The sequence below is a fragment of the Hyperolius riggenbachi genome, chromosome 3 (assembly GCF_040937935.1).
Source record: "Hyperolius riggenbachi isolate aHypRig1 chromosome 3, aHypRig1.pri, whole genome shotgun sequence".
NCBI classification, from domain to species: domain Eukaryota; kingdom Metazoa; phylum Chordata; class Amphibia; order Anura; family Hyperoliidae; genus Hyperolius; species Hyperolius riggenbachi.
In genome coordinates, this window is record NC_090648.1 from 379544298 (window position 1) to 379564534 (window position 20237).

General features: G+C 43.2%; 1 protein-coding gene across 12 annotated transcripts in view; it reads right to left on the reverse strand.

Annotated features, from left to right (window-relative positions):
- Nucleotides 1-20237, reverse strand: part of BCL2L14 (BCL2 like 14) — a 126649-nt gene that overhangs the window by 24443 nt on the left and 81969 nt on the right. For 9 of the 12 annotated variants that reach the window (XM_068277330.1, XM_068277327.1, XM_068277331.1 and 6 more), the window contains 3 exons: nt 9052-9375; nt 6599-6742; nt 1702-1769 (listed from right to left, as the gene is read on the reverse strand). In XM_068277330.1, coding sequence (XP_068133431.1) covers nt 1702-1769; nt 6599-6742; nt 9052-9364 — 525 coding nt within the window. In that variant the 5' untranslated portion in view covers nt 9365-9375. Of the gene's footprint in view, nt 1-1701; nt 1770-6598; nt 6743-9051; nt 9376-19481; nt 19501-20237 lie in introns of those variants that run through there. The other 3 variants (XM_068277332.1, XM_068277328.1, XM_068277333.1) reach the window with 2 other exon arrangements.

Here is a 20237-nt window from a genome sequence, read left to right on the forward strand (position 1 = left end):
CTTAAGGACCAAGGTGGTTGAAATCTACGCCCCCCCCCCCCCCCCCCCCCCCCCCCCGTGGCACGCAGCCGCCGTTTGTCGCTCCCACCAATCTCGCCACTGAATCCCCGCCATGTTCCGTCGAAGGTCACTTGCTCTGCCTGTCTCTATGACTGCAGAGCCCCGTGAGCCGGTCAGGAGCCGATTTCATTGGCTCCTGGCCGTGTCTATCAATGTCAGCAACTCCCACAGGCTTACATAAATGGACACGGTCAGGAGCCAATGAAAGCGGCTCCTGACTGGCTCACATGACTCTGCTGTCATAGAGACGGCAGTGTGGATGTCCTGAGGATCCCGGCATATGGCGGTTGTGGAGGGTATATGCGGCGATACGTCGGTATTCCGTCATTGTCTCTGGTCCTTAAAGGGAACCTAAACTGAGAGGCATATGGATGTTTCCTTTTAAACAATACCAGTTGCCTGGCAGTCCTGATGATCTCTTTGGCTACAGTGGTGGCTGAATCACACGCCTGAAACAAGCATGCAGCTAATCCAGTCTGACTTCAGTCAAAGCACTTGATCTGTATGCTTGTTCAGGGGCTGTGGCTGAAAGTATTAAAGAGACACCGGATCAGCAGGAGAGTCAGGCAACTAGTATTATTTTAAAGGGAAAAATCCATATCCTTCTCAGTTTAGGTTCCCTTTAAGGGGGCAGAGACCGCTGGTACTTCAGTGGTTAAAAAAACAGCCTGCAAAACCCTCTTTGGTGTGTCTGAGCCCTTCCTCCCACTCTTCTGTCTCACTACCTCTCTCCCACCTCCACCCCCTTAATCTGAAGTAAAAATAAACTTATGATCTAATGAATTGTAGGTGTAGTACAGCAGAGAAATAGAACATTATTATTAGGACAGGTCTGGGTCTCATATTGTTTCCAGTACAGGAAGAGTTAAGAAACTTCAGTTATCTATGCAAAAGAGCTTCTCTGAGCTCTCCAACCCTCGTCTATAGTGCTGTTTTCTGTAGCACTTTTACATCAAAGATACAGAGACAGATTTAGATAACATTTTTACTGCAGGGAAGTTGAAAGGGTCATTAGCTCTGCTTGTTTTATAGTTTAAAATACAGAATGTGGCTTGTAATTGCAAATATGACAGAATGATGCAATGTTATAAAAAAAAAGTTATAGATCTGAAAAAAGAAAAACAAGACTCTTTTCTTTGCTACTAATGTTCTATTAATTATCCGTACTACACATACAATTCATTATATCACAAGTTTTTTTCTTCCCTTTAGTGTCACTTTAAAAAATAAAAAACATTTCAACATTGTGCTATATATATATACATAATAGTAGTTAGAATAAAACAGGCATCCTTTGCAGCACATTACAGAGTACATAGTCATGTCACTGACTGTCCTCAGAGGAGCTCACAATCTAATCCCTACCATAGTCATAGTCTAATGTCCTACCATATTGTGCATGGCTGAGAGTGACCTTTCAGGAACCCTCCCCCTTGAAAATCCTGGGTTTGCCCCTGCACCTGACGGGGGGGGGGGGGGGGGGGGGGGGGGGAGGGGAGGGGGTTATACTATACATTAGTATCACAGAGTTTTTACATGCTAGGCTGGCTAGTACTCCTCCATTCAAGAGGGAACATTTCTGACTCAAATATCTGGTGATCTGTAGTGATGTCTATAGTTTCTGCACAGTTTCTTCCTCACCTGATCATTCAGCTTGTCTCCAGTTGATCGGAGGATCTGGACAATATTCGCTATTATCTCGTCTTCATCTGCGAAGGAAGGAAAAGTTAGTGAGTAAAAACGCAGTGGCAGTGAGAGATGGTGCACAGCGGTGTGTATGCATAGCTCCCAACTGTCCCTCTTTTGGAGGGACTTCTCTTTGGGAACTCAGTCCCTCTTTCTTGCTCATCTGTTCCTCTTTCAGGACTGATGTACATATTTATGTAAATATGTGTTTTTCTACTGAATAATGCGTTCAATTGACTCTAAACTTTATTCCCATTCTTTAAATTGATATATTTCTTATTTTCAAGAGTTACGGTAGCAATAAAAAGTATGAGAACCCTTTGGAATTATATGGATTTCTGCACAAATTGGTCATAAAATGTGATCTGATCTTCATCTAAGTCGCAACAGACAATCACAGTCAGTTTCTTTCCATGTTTTTCTTTAACACACCATGTAAACCAGGCTCTCTCAACCAGGGTTCTTTAAAGACTCTGCAGGGGTTCCTTGGCATTTTCCCCTATCGTGGGGGAAGTATAATAGAGCACATCATACTAGGTGGTACTGTAACAAGAAGCCACGTAATGTAAGGAGAAAAAGGTGAAGCAAGGTGTGTGCAACAATGAAGCAGAATAAGCTACATTAATTTATAAAAATATGAAAGTTTATTCAATTAATCTACAAGCCAATATATTTAAAAGCAAGACCCCATACAAGACGGCCGTCCACCACACTGTAACCAACTCATGCAACCAACATGCACCCTAATGCTGATCACCTAGTGTGATTCAGGGCCCTTGTCTAAAAAAAGGGAAAGAAAAAGGGAAACATGGCCTGGCCAAGCCCAGGATAACCAAAATATAATCCGTATGCATGTACAGCCTATATGAAGCAATCAGTTCAATGATTGTAAATACTGCTGCTTGTGCAGTCATTTACTTCATGTTTTGCTGACATATACCATTACGCTGTATTTCTTTTGACCGGTTTGGTCTCTTGTTGCCAATACACTTATGTTATTTGTGCATAGTGCATTATCTGCACTTGTTTGTATATGAACAGCTTTCATGTTTACAATATAATTTTGATGAATCTCATGCTGGTGTGCGAGTCTTTTTGTATATATAGAAAACATCTCTAAACATGTCTAGAATCGCTCTGAAATCTGCTCCAAAAACCTCTAGCGTTTTGAGGATCTGCTAGCGGTTTCGGTGTGCATTGAGCCTGAGTCAATGTTCTGCAAACTTGGCTCTCCAGCTGTACAAGTCCCACAATGCATTGCGGGAGTCTGACAGCCACAGTAAAGATTCATAAAGGCAAATGCATTTTGGGACTTGTAGTTCCTTAACAGCTGGAGAGCCAAGTTTGCAGATCACTGGTTTAAGCCATTGTTGATTAACTTCTATGCTTTGGGTCGTTGTCCTGTTGCAACACCAGTCTCCTGCTGAGTGTTTAGCTGGTGGATAGATAGCCTGCAAAATGTCTTGATAAACTTTGGAATTCATTTTTCCTTAGATGATAGCAATCCGTCCAGGCCCTGATGCAGCAAAGCAGCCCCAAACCATGATGCCCCCACCACCATACTTCACAGTTGGGATGAAGTTTTGATGTTGGTGTGCTGTGCCTCTTTTTATCCACATATAGCGTTGTGTGTTTCTTCCAAACAACTCAACTTTGGTTTCATCTATTGTAATGTTATATATTGTTTTTGATTATTCATCTCCTTATCGTATATCATGTCATATCAAGAATGCTTCTTTCCAGGGAACAGATGTCCCAGTTCAAACACCAATGCCTTTTCATCCATTCATTACCTCAGAATTGTAACACAGATGTCCATTATCATTTACAAAGGACCAGGAGATAATCCTCTATAACACCCTATTGATAGGTATACACAGCTGTCCTGCTAGGGAAAGTGGAAGTGGTAACATAGGTATTTTATTTTCTGCAGTGGAAATGAACTCACATGTAAATATGTTATAATTAGCCTACCTCACTGGTGTATATGCAGCTGCCCTGCTAGGGGAACTGGGAAGTGGTTGCCCACTGCTAAAATGTTTTTTTATTGATTAAAGATTTCCTGAAACTGTCCTGTGGGAAAGTTGTACTTCCCTGAAACTGTCTTGTGGGAAAGTTGTAAATGGAAACAATGCCTGTATTTGCATATGCTTGTCTGAAGGTGTATATATACTGGACCCTGAAGATGAATAAATCAGTGTATGAACTGCATTTAAAGTGAACCTCCGGACTAAAAATCTACTCAGCAGAACTGAAAAGGTTTGGCGTTTCTTTAACAGTTTCACAGCATTAGAACTTTGTTTTTCTTACCAAAGCATCATTTTTAGCTGCATTTTTAGCTAAGCTCCACCCATCAAAGAAAACTGCCTGGGCTTTTTTTCCCTGATGCTGTGCAAAGCATGATGGGATTTCCTATGTTGTTATTCACGCTGCCTAGCAACTGGGAGGGGTGATCAGGATACAGGGCAGTTGGAACTGTGTCTCATGCTCCCTGTCACCTCCTTTCAACCAAGAAGATAGCTGCCCTCATGAAATCAAACATTTGCCTGTTCTTTTAAAACAGAGTGAGTAAAAGATTATATTACCTATCTATTTTAATTAACATAACTAATGTAATTTAACTACAGTATGTTTGTTTAAGCTGAAGTTCCTCTTTAAGTGTGAAAACTATGCTCTCCTGCGCAAAAAAGACAGCATTTCGGTATCTTGGGGGACTGAGGGTGGAGGCCTGGAAGCAAGTTCTTTCATCTATTCACTAAATATTTTGCCAGTACTGCTGTGGAACATCCAGATACTCTTTTTGCTGCACGTTTAAAGCTTCCAATCTTATTTTGGACAGCAGTGGCTTCCTCTGTGGTATCCTCCCATGAACTCCATTCTTGTTTAGTGTTTTACGTACAGTAGAGTTACTAACATGAATGTTAGCATATGCCAGAGACTTTTTGAAGGCTTTAACTGACACTCTAGGATTCTTCTTCACCTCATTGAGCATTTTGTGCTGTGCTCTTGCAGTCATCTTTACAGGATAGCCACTCCCAGGGAGAGTAGCAGCAATGCTGAACTTTCTCCATTGATCGACAACTTGTCTTACTGTGGACTGATGAACAGCAAGGCTTTTGGAGATAGTTTTATAACCCTTTACAAGTCAACACTTTTTAAATTGTAGGTCTTCTGAGAGCTCTTTTGTGCGAGGCATAGTTCACATCAGGCAGTGCTTCTTGGGAAAAGCAAACCCAACAAGCAACAAACCCAAGCATACAACTGGTGTATGTGTTTGTAGGGCAGGGCAGTTGTAACCAACACCTCCAATCTCATATCATTGGTTAGACTCCAGCTGGCTGACACCACACTCCAATTAGCTATTGGAGATGTCATTAGTCTACACATACTTTTTCCACCTGCACTGTGAATGTTTACATGGTGTGATAATTTTTAATAAAAACATGGAAACATTGAATTATTTGTGTGGTATTAGTTTAAGCAGACTTTGATGTGATGTGTCTCTTGTTGTGACTTAGATGAAGATCAGATCACATTTTAGGACCAGTTTGTGCAGTAATCCATATAATTACAAAGGGTTTAAATACTTTTTCTTGCTACTGTAATACAAAGGAAAATGAACCAGGACAGAAAAAAACAGTGTTTGAATGACAACAACATATTTTTCTTATAATATCTTTATGGTATGCATGACTAGGGGTGTGCTTGGGTGTGATTAAGGGTGTGGCAGGGGTGTGGCTTAAGTGTCCCTTTTTCTTATCTCAAAAAGTTGGTAGGCATGGTGTATGGTGAGCTGAGCAGTTTCCAGGAAGTAAAAGGCTGGGCTTGGGAAAATAAGGAGTGAAAAACAATTCACAGCAGGTGCAAAACTCAGAATTGTCTCTTTATGCAACACTTTGTGGGATGAAAATACACAAAAATTACATACAAATAAAACACATATGTGCAATGTAGACATTTTGCAACTCAAATATGACCAATCAGATCCAATTTACTGTAGTCAATAAGTGAACTACATATTCTGACTGACTGCAATGGGTTCGGGCATTTATCACACTGCCCATTGCCTGAGCCTGAAGAGTCACTTCTTGCAGCACCGCTATATATATATATTTTAATTATATATACTGTCACCAGAGACACTTTCTTTAACCTCCCTGGCCGTATGATTATTTCTGGATTTTAGATAAAAGTGCTGCAATTTTTTCATAGTTTTAGACCCTTCTAAGCAGGAAAACAAAGTGTATACTGCAGTGAGATCTGCAGCAGCCCCTGCACGAACTCGCCTTCCGGGGATCAAGCACTGCAATTTTCCATCTGTCCTCCGGGTGGTGATTTACCCCTATAGTGAGTTTGGTGTCTGTCAACATGACGTCAAACGTTGATCTCACCCAAGGGATCAAGAGCCTCCCAAGACCAGAAGAAGAAGGTCTTGAAACACCAACACACTGCACTGTCTCTGCGTACCTCCAGGCGGCTACCCTTATTAGGATTACAGCTCCCAGCTTTTTTTGTTCCACCTTGAGCCTAACTCGGGGTTACCGCCAAGGATGAAACTATTACCAAGAGAATAAGAGAAAACTACATTCTACTGGGAGAAGAGGAATCCAGAGTGACAATCGTTGCACACTATGCCACAGCATGCCACAGACTGTGAGGAGCATAAATGAACTATAAACCTAAAAATGTCCACAGACTGCTTACCCACAGTACCTCTACCCCAAACCCCAGGACTCACCCTCACTCCATGTCCCCCATTTCATCTTGCTTTGGCAATGCTGTATGTATCTTGTTCAAACTATTAAAGCTATTTTTTATTTTATTTGAGAACAGAAAAGAATCCTCTACTTACCGCTGCCTCCATCTGGCTGGACGCTGTGCATACGTGTGAACCCCCGGAAACCACCATCTTCCGTTTCTGCCCTTTTGATCCTCTGCACAATATCATGTAAAGTGCTAGCGATGGTTCTGGCTCGTTCCTCTACTGGTTTCTCCCCTGTCATAGCAAAATACATTTATTTGCTATTGTAAAATGTGACATCTGCTTTACCTTTTCCAAAAAACGTAATTGCAAATTAAGGTTAGTATTAAAAATCATTCAATCCCGATGTGTACCCAGTGAAGAATGATGCAATGCATGTTACATACTGGCTGACACTGGCTTCATATCATTGGACTCACAGATTCGCATCCTTGTCAGGACACTATCTGCATAGCGTTTGTAAGATATCCCCAAGTTTGCATGGATTTCCTCCAATGTCTCCCCAAAATTTGAGTAATTGTAAATTGGCTTCCACTGACAGTGGTCCTAGACAGTTTAAAACACATTAGACATTCAGCTTTTGAATACCATAAAAAGATTGCAGTTAATCATTGGCCAATCAAAATTGGATGTGTGTACCAGGCTTTAGAGATAAGAATTGTTCACCAATATGTAAATGGATAACAATAATATTGTGTTCCATAAGGCGTTATCATAGCAACACTCTTGTTACTTAGGTAACGCAGGTCGCGCTAATTATGCAACGCGTGCTACGCTTTCAGTGGTGGTAATAGGGGCCTTTGTAACTGACCCTAAAAATTTTAGGCAGTATCACTTTTTTTTCTACAATGATCTCAAGACAAGCTGTGTGAAATCGGTAACAAGTTTTCAGTCCTCAATCGAGCCATATCAAATCATAAGTAAGGGGGTGTCCAATATGACGAGGACAACGTGGAACTCCAGTGACTAGAAAGAGAAAAAAAAAAAAGGCACAGAAACCAGGAGCTCACCCGAGCCATATGAATCATAAGTAAGGGGGAGTCTGATATGACAAGGTCAGCGTGGAACTTCAGTGACCAGAAAGAAAAAAGGCACACAAGCAAACCAGGAGCGCCAATAGTGTAGTATTTTCTCAAAAGGGAAAATAAATCCACAATAATACTTCTTAAAAAAAACGGGTTGCTTTTAGACAACTACTGTTTAGCGCATGTGCAGAATATGTTCACCAATCGCATGGAAAGTCCACTTCCAGACTTGCACTCCAATCAAAAAGGTACACTGGAACCACTGGATATTGGTTGCAGAGATAACCCCTAGTAGGGGAGACTAGACTTTACAAGGTAGGAGGAGGCACCCCAGTGTTAGTGTAAAACTACAAATTTTGGAGTAGATAAAAAGAACAGTCTTACCTCGGTATGTTTTTGGTGTCCATACAGAGGTAAGACTGTTCCTTACTAACTCCAAAATCGGTAGTTTTACACTCACACTAACCACCTCCTCCCACCCTGCACATAACAAATCATAGCAAAGGCTGCTGAAAAGGTAGTTAACTAGGCTTTTTGTAATAAACTAAGAATCATGCTGCAGGTACGGCACCACAACAAGTATCTGTGGTCCAGATGAAAACTCCAAAGCAAATAGCAAACAAATTATAATAAACACCAGTCAAGGATTGAATGACCAGCTATCTTCTCTTCAGAGGAATGTTGGTAAAGCAAATTCTGTGCGTCTAAATAATGGTTGGTATTAGAGATGGCCAATGGTATGCAAATAATTACTGCTTGCTTGTTGCACACTGTATGCAGCCAGGAACTGAGTCAGTCAAATGCACTTCCTTCTGATTGGCCAACTTCCAAGCTGCATATAGTTTGCATTAAATCTGTATGCATGACAAAATTATAAGCATCTCACTGACCAACTCTAGTTGATAGCATCTTCTGTAAGCAGTGAACATAGAATTTTGTTTAAAGCCTGGTACACACTTTCAATTATGATTGGCCAATCACTTTTACCACCTTCATGTAGTACGAGGGTCAACAGATATTGAATACTATGAGCAGATTGTGTAGATAAAAACTCACACTACATGGAGGTGGTAAAATAGGTCAGTTATTGGCCAATCGTAATTAAACATGTCTACCAGGCTTTAGGCCTTGCTCCCATTGCGTTCCGGTCACGTGGTCGTCCACGTTGGGCGCTTGACACTTTTTTTTTTTTAGATTTCTGTGAGTTGGACGTTTTTGTTAAGCACCTTTCTAAGCGCTTTTGCAGAGCGATTGCGTTTTTTTCACTTCCTGTTCTGGAAAAGAATAAAACCGCTCACGCAATCACTGCTCAAGGCGATTTTGTGCGCGTTTTTCTATACCCTCCATTGAGGCGGAATCGCCTCAAAAATGGGCCATGCAATGCTTACCTGAGCGGCTCAGATGTGAACTTTCTCATAGAGAATCATTGCACAAGCTCTTTCGGGGCGATTTTGAAAAAAAATGGTCAAAAACGCCCCTAGTGTGAACGAGCCCTAACAGTCATTCAGTACTACTAACCGTTTCTCAGAGATGCTGAGGCCATCATGCTTTCATTTTCTGGTGATCGTAGACATTTTGGTGTCAGTCGCTTTCGCCAGTTCTTTCTTTTGGCTTTCTTTTTGTGCACCTCTCCATTTGTCACCGCTTTGTTCTCAGTCCCTTTGCTGACAGCCTTGTGACTCTCTCGCGGCCGCATATGATCCTGCACACTGGCAAATTTGCTTTTGGGAAGAGCCCGCTGGGCATAGGCCATCAGCAACCTGTACTCCATGCTGTTCTCTTCCTCCTTCAATGGAATCTCATCCATTGTGTTCTCCGGGACAGAAACCATCTTGTCAGCTACTGATCAGACAAAACAGAAAGGTTAGTGCTCAAACTCAGCATTACCTTATGACACTCAAATAACTGCCATGGAAGAGGGATAAAACAACTTCTAGAACATAAAAGGGGCCCAGTTGAAGTAAACTTGATTTTAACAAATGAATCACAGCTCTGCTGGCAGATGTTGATGACCAAGCCTAGGTCGACACCAGGAGGGTTATCTGATAGTTGTATATTCTCCCAATATTTAGTGACCTGCTAAAATTAGGGGCACCCAATTAGTAAGAATGCTTGGTCAGGTGGTTCACTGACCACATAAATTCCCATTTTGCTGAACCTTCTCAGGAGGATAAAGGATAAAGTAGGATAAAGTTGCTAAACCAAAGGACTGGGCCCCATAGAAATTGTTTTTTGTGCACTAGAACTACCCCCCCCCCCCCCTGCATTTCAAAATGGTACATGGAAAAAAAGGGCACCTGATATAGATGTTACGGCCAAAACCAGAAATCGGCCAATTCTAGAATTGGCCGGCCGTTTCTAGAACTGGCCGATTTGACGTCGGCCAAAGTCCAAAATGCTGGGAATTTCTGACATTGGCCGGCCAGTTCTAGAAACGGCCAAAGTCAGTCGGCCAAAGTCCAAAATGCACAAATCCCAGAACATCGCGGGGGTCCGGTCACTATGAATGGCACTCGGAACTTCCTCTCTGCTCTGAAAGATGCACAACAGCATAATAACCTTCACAGGAAAAAAAACGGAAGCAGACAAATTTGTTATCATTCTGCGCTTTAAAATTAGCTGCTCTGCCGTGGCAGTCGAGTGACACAGGGGAGAGATAAAATTACAGTGGTGATTAGTCATGGCTGGGTGCGCTTCTCTGGGCGCTTTGCATGGCTGGGGGCTTTTCTGGGTGCTTTGCATGGCTGGGGGTGCTTTGCATGGCTGGGGGGGCTCCCTGGGCGCTTTGCAGCGTGGGGGGGGGGAAGTAGGGGGGCTGCGCACTTTGCATGGCTGGGGTGCTTCACTAGGTGCTTTGCATGGCTGGGGGGGTGGCTTCGCTGGGTGCTTTGCATGGCTGGGGGGGGGGGGGGCTGCGCACTTTGCATGGCTGGGGTGCTTCACTAGGTGATTTTCATGGCTGGGGGGCTTCACTGGGAACTTTGCATTGCTGGGGGTGCTTGCATGGCTGGGGGGGGGGGGGGCTGCGCACTTTGCATCGCTGGGGGGGCTTCACTGGGCACTTGCATTGCTGGGAGGTGCTTTGCATGGCTGGGGGGGGGGGCGCTTTTTGTGTGCTTTGATTGGCTGGGGGGGCGCCTTTAGTGTGCGCTTTGCATGGCCGGGAGAGTTGCCTGCACTACTCACAGACCTCAGATCAGGGCGACCGAAGAGGCGGGGAGAAGCGGAGAGAGGCAGAGCAGCGCGCACGCTACCCGCCCGGACCTGTACACTTCACATGCGGAAGTGCCAAATGACAGGCGCTTCCGCACTGAAGTGTTCACGTCCTGCGGGTGACTTGTGCGCTTTGCCTCTCTCCGCCTCTCCGGTCCGGTCGCCCTGATCTGAGGTTTGATTAGTGCAGGCAGTGGGGGGGAGAACCGAGGGAGCAGGACTTCGGGACTTGGCCGGCCACATACAGCCACAACGAGTTCTGGCCGGCCAAAGTCCGAAATAAGGGTACATTTTGCACATTGGCCGCATCAGCCGGCCACTTCTCGTTTTGACCGGCCAGAACCCGAAGTGGCCAGACTTCGGGTTCTGGCCGTAACATAGACAAAAACAGCCAGATTTGGCTACAAAGGGTGCCTGGTGTAGCCCATATACAAAATTCGGCTACAAAGGGCGCCATGGTGTAGCACATATGCCAAATTCAGCTACAAAGGCTGGCAAAGATTGAAGCTGAAAATCAAATCGCTAAGGATATCAAATCTAATGAAATAAATTAGTACATCTATATATATAAAATCGGATGTATGTGTGTATGCATGTGCCGCGATCACGCAAAAACGCCCTGACCGATTTGAGCAAAACTTGGTATACAGATCCCTTACTACCTGGGACGATATGTTCTGGGGGTCTCGCGTCCTCCCGTGCACACATGGGCGGAGCTACGAACAGCAAATCAGATTTCACCCATCCATGTCAATGGGAAAATGTAAAAGGCAGCCATTCGCACAGTAATCAAGTTGGAGTCCCCACACTTGGCACAGTTGGTCACTTGGTGATCGAAGTTACAAATCCAGGAAAAGTGGGCGGAGCATAAAACAGCCAATCAAATTCCAGCCATTCATTTTTAATGTAAACTTCAGCCATTCTGACACTGTTAATCGCAGGGTTCTCAAACATACCACAGTTGGTCACTGGGTGACTGGAATTCATATTCCGAAAAGTGGGTGGAGCCTACAACAGCCAATCAAAATTCCCCTATTAATTTTCAAGGGGAATATTTAAACTGCTGCCATTTTTACACGGTTAACGGCAGAGGCTTCAAACTTGCTACAGTCGGTCATTGGGTGACTGGGGTTCAAATTCAGAAATGGGGGTGAAGCTGCGAACAGTCAATCAGATTTGGTTCCTTTCAATGAGAAAATACAAATTGATGCCAAAGACCCAATAGCTCAAAAACTTGGTCATTGAGTATTGGTGTGTTAGGGTTAGAAAAAGAGGGCAGAGACAACACCTGCCAAATACATACCCGGGCAACGCCGGGTCATCAGCTAGTCAACTCTAAAAAAAGAAAGGTTGACTCCTAAAGCATCAGGGTGGGAACTCAATGGTGGATGACCAAGGTAAGGCAGAGTTATTAAATGCTTTCTTTGCTTCTGTCTTCACAAGGGAAACATCACTGTTGCAAATTACAGATGCAGAAGAGTCTCAATCTTCCAATTGTAATATGAAATACTTAACACAGGAAGAAGTGAAGGCAAGACTAAATAAATTAAAAATAGACAAGGCATCTGGCCCAGATGGCATACATCCTCGGGTCCTAAGGGAATTAAGTTCCGTTATCGATTAACCCTTTTACAGGTAGTCCCTGACTTACAAACGCCCGACTTACAAACGACCTGTCGATAAGAACGGCATGGATTCAGTGTTTCCATGGGAACAAGCCCCAAAAAATGTTTTCAAATTGGACTTGTAGTTTTTGAGAAATCGATTTTAAAAAATTCAAAGAAAAAATGGCTTTTAAATTTGTATAAGCAGGCACAAAGGGCAGAGGTGACACAGAGGGGGGCACAGAGGAGGTCCAGGGGACAGAGATAGCACATTGTTCCGACTTAAGAACAGATTCAGGTTAAGAACGAACCTACACGCCCTATCTCGTTCGTTAACCGGGGACTACCTGTATCTTATCTTTTGTGACTGTCTTTTAACCGGCAGAGTTCCGGTAGATTGGCGTGCAGCCCACGTTTTCCCATTATTTAAGAAGGGCAAAAAATCAAATCTGGGAAACTATAGACCTGTTGTCAGTTGTGTGCAAACTAAGTCTTATTTTTCAGCATCAGCATGGGTTTACTAAAGACAGGTCCTGTTTGACTTACATGCTCAGATTTTATGAGGTAGTGAACGCTAATGTGGATATTGGGAATGCTGTAGATATGATATACTTGGACTTTGCAAAGGCATTCAACACTGTTCCCCACAAAAGTCGGGTGCAAAAGTTGAGGATGCAAGGACTGGTGTGCATGGATAGGGACCTGGCTAATGGACAAAAAACAAAGAGTTAAGGTCAATGGATATTATTTAAAATGGGTGACTGTTAGCAGTGGGTCCCACAGGGGTCTGTACTGGGTCCAGTGCTCTTCAATTTATTTATCAACGATCTAGTAGATGCATTAGAAAGCAATGTTGCTATTTTTGCAGATGATACAAAATTGTGCAGAATCGTCAACTCTCAGGAAGATAGTGACATATTGCAACAGGATCTGGATAGGATGGCTGTATGGGCACATAAATGGCATATGAAATTCAATGTTTAAAAATGTAAAGTCATGCATTTTGCTCGCACCAATGGTTTAACACCATACTAAATAAACAAGATACAGATGGGGACATCAAACTTGGAGAAGGATTTAGGAGTACTCATTAACAAGTTAAATAATCGTATCCAAATCCAAGCCGCTGCAGCTAAAGCTAATAACATTTTGGGTTGCATTAAAAAGGGAAATAAAAACTTGAGATGCTAACATAATATTGCCCCTGTTTAACTCTCTAGTAAGGCCACATCTGGAATATGGAATTCAGTTCTGGGCACCACATTACAGGAAGGATATTGCAGTTTTAGAGCAGGTACAGAGACGAGCAACAAAACTGATACGAGGGATGGAGGGTCTCATTTACCAAGAAAGGTTAGATAAACTGGGTTTATTTAGTTTAGATAAAAAGACGCCTTAGAGGGGATCTAATTAACATGTAGAAATACATCAGAGGGTAATATAAAAGCTTGGCGGATGAGCTTTTTGTCACTAGGCCTTCACAAAGTACTAAAAGACATGATCTGCGCATGGAGGAAAAACATTTCAGCCATTTATTTAGGAAAGGGTTCTTTACTGTAAGGGTGATTAAGAATTCTATACCTGCATTTAAAGGGGGCTAAGATGCTTTCCTTGCATTGAAAGACATCCATGGCTATAATTACTAGGTAATGCCCAGTGATGTTGATCCAGGGATTTTATCTGATTGCCATCTGGAGTCAGGAAGGAATTTTTTTCCCATTTGCTAATTTGACCATGCCTTATAAGGGTTTTTCGCCTTCCTCTGGCTCAACAGGGATATGTGAGGGAGCAGGCTGGTGTTGTACTTTGTTCTTTGGTTGAACTTGATGGATGTACAGGTCCTTCTAAAAAATTAGCATATTGTGATAAAGTTAATTATTTTCTGTAATGTACTGATAAACAGACGTTCATATATTTTAGATTCATTACGCACAACTGAAGTAGTTCAAAGCCTTTTATTGTTTTAATATTGATGATTTTGGCATACAGCTCATGAAAACCCAAAATTCCTATAAAAAAATTAGCATATCATGAAAAGGTTCTCTGAACAAGCCATTAACCTAATCATCTGAATCAACTAATTAACTCTAAACACCTGCAAAAGATTCCTGAGGCTTTTAAAAACACCCAGCCTGGTTCATTACTCAAAACCGCAATCATTCGTAAGACTGCCGACCTTACTGCTGTCCAGAAGGCCATCATTGATACCCTCAAGCAAGAGGGTAAGACACAGAAAGAAATTTCTGAACCAATAGGCTGTTCCCAGAGTGCTGTATTAAGGCACCTCAATGGGAAGTCTTTGGGAAGGAAAAAGTGTGGCAGAAAACGCTTCACAACGAGAAGAGGTGACCGGACCCTGAGGAAGATTGTGGAGAAGGATATCAGACCTTGGGGGACCTGCGAAAGCAGTGGACTGAGTCTGGAGTAGAAACATCCAGAGCCACCGTGTACAGGTGTGTGCAGGAAATGGGCTACAGGTGCCGCATTCCCCAGGTTAAGCCACTTTTAAACCAGAAACAGCAGCAGAAGCACCTGACCTGGGCCACAGAGAAGCAGCACTGGACTGTTGCTCAGTGGTCCAAAGTACTTTTTTCGGATGAAAGCAACATTTGCATGTCATTTGGAAATCAAGGTGCCAGAGTCTGGAGGAAGACTGGGGAGAGGGAAATGCCAAAATGCCTGAAGTCCAGTGTCGAGTACAGGTCAGGCGCTTCTGCCGCTGTTTCTGGTTCAAAAGTGGCTTGCCCTGGGGAATGCGGCACCTGTAGCCCATTTCCTGTACACGCCTGTACACGCCTGTACACGGTGGCTCTGGATGTTTCTACTCCAGACTCAGTCCACTGCTTCCACAGGTCCCCCAAGGTCTGGAATCGGTCCATCTCTACAATCTTCCTCAGGGTCCGGTCACCTCTTCTCGTTGTGCAGCGTTTTCTGCCACACTTTTTCCTTCCCACAGACTTCCCACTGAGGTGCCTTTATACAGCACTCTGGGAACAGCCTATTGGTTCAGAAATTTCTTTCTGTGTCTTACCCTCTTGCTTGAGGGTGTCAATAATGGCCTTCTGGACAGCAGTTAGGTCGGCAGTCTTACCCATGATAGCAGTTTTGAGTAATGAACCAGGCTGGGAGTTTTTAAAAGCCTCAAGAATCTTTTGCAGGTGTTTAGAGTTAATTAGTTAATTCAGATGATTAGGTTAATAGCTTGTTTGGAGAACCTTTTCATGATTTTTTGAGATAGGAATTGTGGGTTTTCATGAGCTGTATGCCAAAATCATCAATATTAAAACAATAAAATTCTTTGAACTACTTCAGTTGTGTGTAATGAACCTAAAATCTATGAAAGTCTAAAGTTTATCAGTACATTACAGAAAATAATTAACTTTATCACATTATGCTAATTTTTTTTAGAAGGACCTGTATGTCTTTTTTCAACCCAAATAACTATGTAACTATGTAAAGAGTGCCTGGTGTAGCCGAAAAGCTAGTTTTAGTTTATAAAAAGGATGCGGTTATAGGCAAAATTTGTTGGGCTATAAAAAGGCTCTGGATATAGCCAAGAAAAGTGATTACTATGACCTAACTTCTGCAATCAATAATGTGAGGAGCGCTGACACTTTCCACAGCAATTAACGTATCTTTTTATATTTAACTTTTTATTGATCAAAATAAAAATGTATCTTTATCAACTCAATTTATTCATTTTCTAATTCATTTATTTTTATTTTGATCAATAAAAAGTTAAATATAAAAAGATACGTTAATTGCTGTGGAAAGTGTCAGCGCTCCTCACATTATTGATTGCAAAACTTTGTGTGTGTAGTTGGGGATAGGGGTACCCCAACATAGTGAGGTAGCAGCAGACCAGTAGAGGAGGGAGGATATCCCTTTCTCATTTCTCTGTTTGTGAGGTTTTTTATCCATAAGCGCCACCTAATTATTATTTTATGACCTAACTTCTCCCTACTCTCACACAGGACCCCCCCCCCCCCCAGTGGGGCCTAACCCTAAGACCCCCCTCCCCTCCGGTGATTACTATGACCTAACTTCTCCCTACTCTCACACATAACCCTCCCCTGGTGGTGCCTAAGACTAAGACCCCCCCCCGGTGGAGCCTAACCCCCCCCCCCCCCGGTGGTACCTGACCCTAAGACCCCCCCCGGTGATTACTATGACCTAACTCCTCCCTACTCTCACACAGAAACCCTCCCCTGGTAGTGCCTAACCCACCCCCTGGCAGTGCCTAACCCTAAGACCCCCCTGGTGATTACTATGACCTAACGTCTCCCTACTCTCACACAGAAACCCTCCCCTGGTAGTGCCTAACCCACCCCCTGGCAGTGCCTAACCCTAAGACCCCCCTGGTGATTACTATGACCTAACGTCTCCCTACTCTCACACAGGTTCGCAAACCTTGTAGCTGAATCAAAATATGGGCTACAAAGGGGTGCCCTTTTGTAGCAGAATCAAAAAACCTTGTAGCCGAAAATCTTGTGGCCGAATTAAAAATATGGGTTACAAACGGGCGCCCCTTTGTAGTAGAATCAAAAAGCTTGTACCCGTAAACTTGTGTTTGAATAAAAAAAATGTGCTACAAAGGGGCGCCCTTTTGTAACCAAATTGAAAACCTTGTAGCCGAAAAAAACGCAGGCGCCCTTTTCACCACCTTGTAACCCATGTTTGCAGAAAGAACATTAAAGTCTATGGAGGTGCTCTTTTAATACAGATGGCTCAACTGATTCCCCACCATCACTGGCAGCTTCTTGGAAGGAGGGGAGGAGATGCAATCAGGAGGGCAAATTCATTTTTACCTACAATTTCTACTAGATTTTAGTACAAATCTATGGAGCATCGATCAGACCGCTAGCATTGCATTTATCAATGCAATGCTCCACTATGGGCAATTGATCTATCGATCTCTTGGTCACATCTGATCTGCTTCTGATTAGGAAAGGAATCGTTTTTTGTTTTCAAAGTTTTTTATTGAAATTTTTAAATTTTTAACAACTCAAATTGTACATGAAGATACATATAACATAGAAAAAACAGTGGGGATAGCTTATACATGTATCATTACTTTGTAGCTAAACTTGGTGGGGAGGGACAGGCAAGATAACCAGCAGTTTAATATAGCAGACATTAAAGTAACTTGAGGTACATATACCACTGTCAGATGGAAAATTTTGTGAGCCCACAGAGGACTAAGTCCAGCTATCTGGGGCTTGCTGATGAAAAATTGGGGATTGGGGAAGGAGGGCGCCCGGTCAGGGTTAGATTTTATGAATACCTTCCCGGACGCCTGCCATCGAGCGATAAACAGGCGGGACAGGAAGGATTGTGGTCATAGGTATCCTTGGGAGGAAGTTGGAGAAAAAGGGGTCAGAAAGGAAAAGAAGAAAAAGGTAGCAGAGAGAGAAGCTAAGGAAGGGGGAAGGAGGAAAAGAGGTCAAGAGAAAGGAATCGTTTTTTGAGATCAGTACTGACACGCTGGAAATGATCAAACAATGGGATGTTTCCTGTTGATCCGATGGAAAATGTTGTGTGTACCAGGCACAAGTTGCTGTTCCCCCAGTGAATATATGTGCATGTACATGTGTGCATTTATACATTACCTGTCCTGTGTTGCGATGCCTATCTGTCTTCTGAATCCGCTGCTCTTCCATTAGCAGTATACACGTTGCCGGTGTACACATGTATTCCGTTAATGGAAGAGCGGGGGATTCGGAAGACTGATAGGTACCGCCATACAGGACAGATAATGTATTCATGCACACATGTACATATATACACTGGTGGAACAGCGCCGAGGGTTTCGTCGCCTTCATCACACATCCCGATATTGCTCGCTGTTAGTGCCGCACACCTGATTGACCACAATGGGCCCGACATCTTGCAGCATGTCAGATCGATACATGCGACCAATTTTGGCCCAAATTTTGGCCTGAAATTGGTCGCATCATCTATTGGGCGCGCACTTGGCGGCACCTATTTTCATACCATTCCATTATAATTATCGAATTGGAGGGCCAATCCAAGTCAAGAGATGCACGACCACCTTAAACTGGACCCAAATTAAAAATACAAGATTTCAGAAAAAAAATCTATTTTCTAAACTATAATAATAAATAGCAGCCTTTTTTCAGCTGCATGATGACAAATATAAAATATTTGACATTTATTGGAGGAACCCCTCCCTTCCTTTCAAATTGCCGGGACAAAATCCGGCAAACTGGTGGAGTAGATGGTGTCCGGCAATGGAGGAATCGCTAATGGCTGCCCCAGTATAACCCTAGTTATTAAGAGAAGGGTGAAAAGCATGCACTGAAATGCTCATAGGTTTGAAGGATTGTTTATTTATCTTTGTATGTGTCAAGAGTGGTGTAACTAAATATTTTTAATTAAAAAAAATGTTTGGTTTGGGTCCGCTTTAAGTTACATCCCTTCATCCCCCCCTCCCCACAGTAAATTACATCCCTCCCCCCCATACATTAAGTTTCACCCTACCACCCACGCATACACACACACACACACACACACACACACACAGTGTAAGTAATGCTTAGTAACCTATGGGAATCGGACGATTATTTCCGACATGTCCGATCTTGTTCTAATAGATAGCGGGAACAATGTTCCAAAGTTATCAATGGGAAATTGTTCCTATTATCGATCAGGAACAGTTTGGACATGTACACACGATACAACTTCCCATCAGATTACTTGTCGATCAGACAGGAAATTGAATCGTGTGTACCCAGCATTACACCCATTCATCTTTCCCCTAAACACACACACACACACACACACACACACACACACCTGTACATCAGTCCTAAAAGAGGGACAAATGAGGAAGAAAGAGGGGCAGTGGGGCATGGCTCCGAAAGAGGGACAGTTGGGAGCTGGTGCTGCCCTACTATGACTTAAAGTGCTCCTGCAGTTGCTGAAAATGGTGATCATTTGTTTCTAATACTTTCTGAACTACCGGTCAACAAGTCAAAATACCAAATCAGCATACCTTACTAAGGATTCTAGTTGTCAGAGGATCAACAGGACAGGCAGGTCATTAGAATTTTCTACAAGAAAATCAAGAACACTACCCTCCATATTTCTCACAAGACTGGTAAACAGTACCTTGGATCTTTACTTCAAGGCAGAGTAGTGACCGTCTCTTGTCATGTCCTCCTTCTGACTACATGAACTATGGCTATTCCTGGAAGTGAAAGTGTGTCTCTTACTTCCTTCTGTGTATGTAATAGTTCTCTGAAGAATGTGACAGAGCTGGTAAAACAAGACCTAACCTCCAACTCTACCTGCTGCATGCACTGCCTTATGCCAGCCTGATCCATCGCACCACACTGATAATGCACTAAATGTGAATAGTACTATTACAATAAAACGTCAGTGCATTAGCAATGGGATTATACTGTCTGACGCAACGCACCACAATGCAGCACTGTGAAAGTAGCCTTACAGCTTATTTGGTTGCTGCCACACTAACAATTGATCCGGCAGCTGATCCCATCTGCACACAATACATTGGATCTCAAGGCACACAATGATCTGGTGGACAGGGACATAGTCACTGCTGCTATTAGCAGCGGGGAGAGAACATCATCAGAAGAGCTGTGCCAGCACTTGCTTAACACTAACCTCCACACCTGTCCTCTGCCCAACACTAACCTCCCCTCTGCCAAATACTAACCTCCACCTGTCCTCTGCCAAACACTTACCTCCCCTCTCCTCTGCCAAATACTAACCTTCACCTGTCCTCTGCCTTACACTAGCATCCCCTCTCCTCTGTGTAAGACTAAGCTCTCCTATGCCTAACACTAACCTCCACCTGTCCTCTGCCTTACACTAGCATCCCCTCTCCTCTGTGTAACACTA